At 37.8% G+C, this 5,238-nt stretch overlaps 1 protein-coding gene across 1 annotated transcript; it reads right to left on the minus strand.

Moving 5' to 3' along the window:
* Nucleotides 1–769: 769 nt before the first annotated feature.
* Nucleotides 770–3,943, minus strand: LOC107098799. Its single transcript, XM_015396648.1, has 4 exons — nucleotides 3,746–3,943; nucleotides 2,001–2,339; nucleotides 1,711–1,770; nucleotides 770–1,356 (listed from the first exon to the last, which is right to left on the minus strand). The coding sequence occupies exons 1-4, from the start codon at nucleotides 3,801–3,803 to the stop codon at nucleotides 1,097–1,099; spliced, it is 717 nt and encodes a 238-aa protein (XP_015252134.1). The 5' UTR covers nucleotides 3,804–3,943; the 3' UTR covers nucleotides 770–1,096.
* Nucleotides 3,944–5,238: the final 1,295 nt, after the last annotated feature.

Raw genomic sequence — 5,238 nt, forward strand, 5'->3', positions numbered from 1 at the left:
TTTATACACTAGCCTGTAAAGGCTGCAGTGAGAAAACTGCTGATGGAGTGGTGCTGGTGAAAGGCTGGAGGCAGCAGGGCTCAGCTCTCTGCAGGCTGAGCTCAGGAACCTCATGCATCATTTAAGAAAGCATTGAAACTAACTGAAGATTAAGATGATCTCAGCCTTAGTAACCTGCTCGTTACACATGATGTCATTCTAAGCTGTAAAACACTGGTATAGAAAGATTTTAATGAAGTTTATGTAGTTTTTGTGTTTTTTTTAGCTAGATCTGAAATCTAAATGCATGTCTGTCAATCTGTCTCTGGCTGTCTGTCAATCTCTCTGTCTGTCTCTGTATGTCTTTAAATCTGTCTTTCAATCTGTCTGTCAGTCAATCTGTCAGTCAATCTGTCTGTCTGTCTGTCTGTCAATCTGTCTGTTTGTCTGTGTGTGTATATAAATATATATTAGCTACAGTTTAGAAAGAAGCACAAGCAATAGTAAAAACCTAAATCTTTTTATTTGTTTATGTTATAAACACATTGGAAAGTATAAAATATATATAGAAAATCTGAAATTAAATAAATACAGAAACTGCTAAATTTTCAAAGTATAAAAAGTACACTTCACCAAATGTAAATGTACCAAAAAAAAAAGCAAAGGTTACAATCTAAACTAAGTTTATTTGAGTAGATTTACTCAAATTTTTTGGTAGTTTCTTTGATTTCTATAGTTATAAAAACACCAATAGATATATAGCTATTAATGCTAACCTTAAAATGTTCTCCATGCAGAAAGCCCAAAAGATCAATTAATAAGCATTATTAAAGTGATTGCTAATAATTAATTCACTGATACATTTAAAAGCTTTAGCATATATGGATTTTACTTTTTTAAGGTTTTTTTTTTTCATTTTTTGTTTTGTTTGTTTTTTTGTAACGTCTGCATCCTCATGGGAAGGTTTTAGTCTGGAAGTGATTTAACAACATAAAAGCAGAATGAACAAATTCACACAATGGCAACATTTTCTTTTCTCTTCAATCAGATGTTTTCAGGTTTTTTTGTTTTTGTTACATAACTTTAATTTGTATTCTGTTTCTTCGTGACTAAACCCTCACCATTTATCCGGGCTTGGGACCGGCAATAGCACATCATGTTCTACTGTCTGGCTAAAGGCTGGTTTACCATGAGATTGATGCAGAGAAGATTCATTAAATGGGCTCCTGATATCTACAACTGTTGGTGAGACCTGCTGAGGGTTTTCAACTCCATCATAAAAAGGAGAAGCTCTTTTCTTGAAAATTACAATGAGAGCAGACCCAATCAGAACAGCAGTCACCACCAGCCCAGCAATCAGTCCAGCGACCGCTCCACCTGCAGAACAGAACCAGGTGTTAGTCTGATCCATCAGGCAGAACATGATTGAAGAACATAATCAAATGAATAAACTAAAGCTCAATAAATGAGGTGAAAAATTATCCAAAATTAAATCTTTTCATGTCCAGCTTTGTTGGTTTTATATTTTCTTTTTTTTAGTAGTAGTTAAAATGTTGACCAAAGAACAGAAGCATCTTGTGGACCATCAGAGTTCTGCTGTTCAGACATTAGAAACACTTAATTCCAAAGATGCTCCATCAGCAGGAGGAACTGGGACTTCTGGCTTCAATTAGCAGATTTTACAGAAAAGATGAGACCAATAAAATAAAGTAGATTGAATGTATAGATCACCTGAAAGACCATTAGAACCATCTTTAATCTCTCCATCATCTTGGCTTTCATGATCGGATCCTGCAGAAAAGATCCAGGTGTTAGTGGGAGATTTCAGGATAATTAATGGCCTGGCCAGATATTGCATTTTATCAAACTAAAGGAGTCCAGTATCATTCATTCATTCATTCATTCATTCATTCATTCATTCATTCACACGCTGATGGTGCTAAGCTAACATCAAGGTAGCCTCAGCTGTCCTTGGCATACTGATGGGGAAGAACCAGGGAGGTTCTGATCCAGAGACTCACCCAGAAGAAGAACATTCAGAGTGATGGTGCTGATCGGTTTAATGGCTCTCTTCCTGCGGACTGTTTTTTTTAGAACATAACACTCATATGTTCCGCTGTCTTCAGACGTCACGTTCTTCAGAACCAGAGAAACGTCTCCGTTCTGTAGGTCCTTCAGCTCCACTCGGCCCTTGTAGCCCGGTTTGGGGATTTTTGGGTCTAAGTTTTGGTTTCTCAGGATGAGAACGTATTCTAGGTTTTCTCCAGGTCGGCTCCACTCCACCACTTTAAAGGGCATGTACCCCTCAGCCTTGCATGGCAGAGTGACGTCTCCTCCAATCACAGCAGAGATGCTCCGATCTACAGGAGAGACACAACACAGAGCAGCTTAACAAAGAGGAAACTCAGGTAGATATCAGACTTCCTCAGCCTGGATACTAAGGACAATGAACTCAGAGTCAATGACTAACTGTAACAAAACAGAAAATCAATATATTATTCCATAAAAGTGAAAAAACAACAATCCACTGGACTTTGTTTGCAAGTTTGAAGACGTTTTGCTTCCCATGCAGGAAGCTTTTCTATTCCAAATAGTCAGAAATAGCATTGAGTTCAAGGCTTTATACTGTAGCCCAACCTTGTTTGTTTAGAAAACATGCAAATTGACATTCCTGACATTTTGAATTTTGAAGTACAGTGGATTGTTTTGTTTTTTTTACTTTTTCTTGCATTGACTACGCCTTGGATGACTGAGAATCTTCACCAGCACACTAAATCCTTATCAGAAAAACTGTAATGTCTTGTTACCAAAATATTTTTATGGGATTAAAATCTGTTAAGGCTTAATAATCTGAACACACTTTCTAAATCAGAATCAAACAATCCAATCATGAGCTGTGCTCCCCTGCATCAGCTTTGAATTAGAACAGAGGAGATCAGACATTACTGAACTGTTGACTTCAAGCAGCTGCAAAGGAAGAGGTTAAAAAAAGAAGAGCAGACACAGAGGGGTTGTGGTTCTGACGATCCCAGCGGCCGGTCTGGACCAACCCCAGGATATGACAGCAGCTGTCTCATCCTGATCCTGGGTTACAGAATGAGAGAGGGAGGGAATGAGTGCACAGCTCCTCCCTTCATCTACATACATACCAGACACTTTGATCATATCAGACTGTGAATATTCAGCTTATTTTAGTTTCTTCTTCTGGCTCAGCAGGGTTTAACGCTCCATATTTAGTGTTACAGTAAAAACCACATCATTAGGGTGAAATGTGTTTATTAATATAACTCATTTGAAACAAAGTGCTGAAGTCATTACAATAAAAACATATAACATACAAATAGACACGAAAAGAAAAAGTCAAAGTCAGTAGCTGTGAGAATTAAAAACAACATTAATACTTAATAAGCAGCAGTTTATATTTCCTACATTAGGTCAAAACAAGCTTTCAGTTTAAAAACACTTTATTACACATTATGGATTTATTGAGATTCTTTGTAAACCTCCATTGATCTCCAGTCATTGTTAGTTTAAAAAGTTTTTTTCAGACAAACCTGGTAAAATGCACATTAATGTTTTTATTTATTCATATTTTTTTAAGTAAAGGTTTTAAATACAACACGTTTACATACTATACGCATTTTCTCCAAACTAAAGAAATGATCATGTTACAAAGCGATGCAGTTTATAGTCTTCAGCCACTCTAGAAAAGGGAAATTAAAGCAAAATGCCCAAAAAACGGTGAATAAAAAAGGACCAAACCCACCTTCCAAAGAGGCAGACATGCGGACACCCAATAGAAGAACTAAAACCTCCCTGAACATATTTAGATCCGGAGATGCCAGACATGGAAGGTTTCTTCTTTCTGAAGAAATCCGCGGGCGATGATGATGTTGATTCAGCCCTCTGAGAAAGAATGAGACCAGCAAAGCTGCGCTTTTAAAGATTACAGCCAAAACTAACCGCACCCAAAGGCGCGCGCGCCCTCAGGCTGCAGAAGGCTGCAGATCATGATCAAAAACGGGAGGAAACGAAAGTAGAAACCAACTGTGCGTTGTTGTTCAGATGGATATTTCAACATGCACGCAGCATTTCTAATTAATTAGAATGCGTTTCATCAAGTTCAATCAACAGATCAGTTGGATTTTAAATCGTGACTTGCAGAGGCGCAGCCAGAAATTTTTTATAAGGGTGGCCAGACAATACCCAATGAAGACGGAGGGGGGCCGAAAGCAGATAGGCATTAGAACCCCATGGTCAATCTATAAAATTAACGAGCAAAACATCCATATTTTCTAAATAAAGACTAACTATACTTTCCTACAGCCTTTGCTAACAAATAGAAGCATATATTTAAACATTTGTAATTTCTAGATAAAACGCGTAGTGGGTAAAACTCAGTTTTGAATTCTGGGGCGTAAATCAACCATTATTGCCATTACTTACCTACTTGTTTTAATAAACATTCGGCATTAAAATGATATTTACAAGCACTAATATCTACATAAATTGATTATTTGATCAGTTTTTATTAAAATTGTTCTTGATCTTTGATTTCAATGAATGATCCTAGATGACTTGCAGAGACACATATTTTTCTCTTTATCCCATATAACAAAAAATCTAGTTTTTAAAAGAGATTATTTTAACCACAAAAAAAATAATTTGAATATTCCACTTGAGAGCTTTACTGCTGCCATTGTTTGTAAGCACGGATTTCACTTCTGCAACCGCACACATCAAATGTCACTTGCGTCTGGTCGCAAACCAGTTTTGCTGAACGCTTCTGCAACGTCGGTCTGGAATTTCTAGGGATGCACAGCAGTTTCCTGCCAAAGCGCTAGGGGGAGCCTATTCGAGAACTCGCGAGAACTTCGTGATCGGATGATTACCAGAACTTCTTCCATGGCGCTGGCAGGAGTGTTGATTTTCCAAAACAACATGTCTGAGGGATCCTCCAAGTGGTTGTACTTCCGACTGGAATAGGAAACCATAACAGCCAAATGAATTTAGTGTGAACGAGCGCAGCTTCCAACAGGGGGTCTGCCAACCCTAGGGGTTCACAGAGATACTGCAGAGTCTGCATTTTTTTTCCACAAATTAAAATGTCTTTAAATCCACATTAACATGAATTCAACAGACTGTAGTAAACAGATCAATGGAGGCAGAAGATGTCTTTCAGTCATCAATGCTCACATTCAGCGACACACAGGAGCTCTTTCAAGCTGGACACCGTTTCATTCACAACACCTGTCCCAT

Source organism: Cyprinodon variegatus, unplaced genomic scaffold (genome assembly GCF_000732505.1).
Source record: "Cyprinodon variegatus isolate N-32 unplaced genomic scaffold, C_variegatus-1.0 Scaffold811, whole genome shotgun sequence".
In the NCBI taxonomy this organism is placed as follows: Eukaryota; Metazoa; Chordata; class Actinopteri; order Cyprinodontiformes; family Cyprinodontidae; genus Cyprinodon; species Cyprinodon variegatus.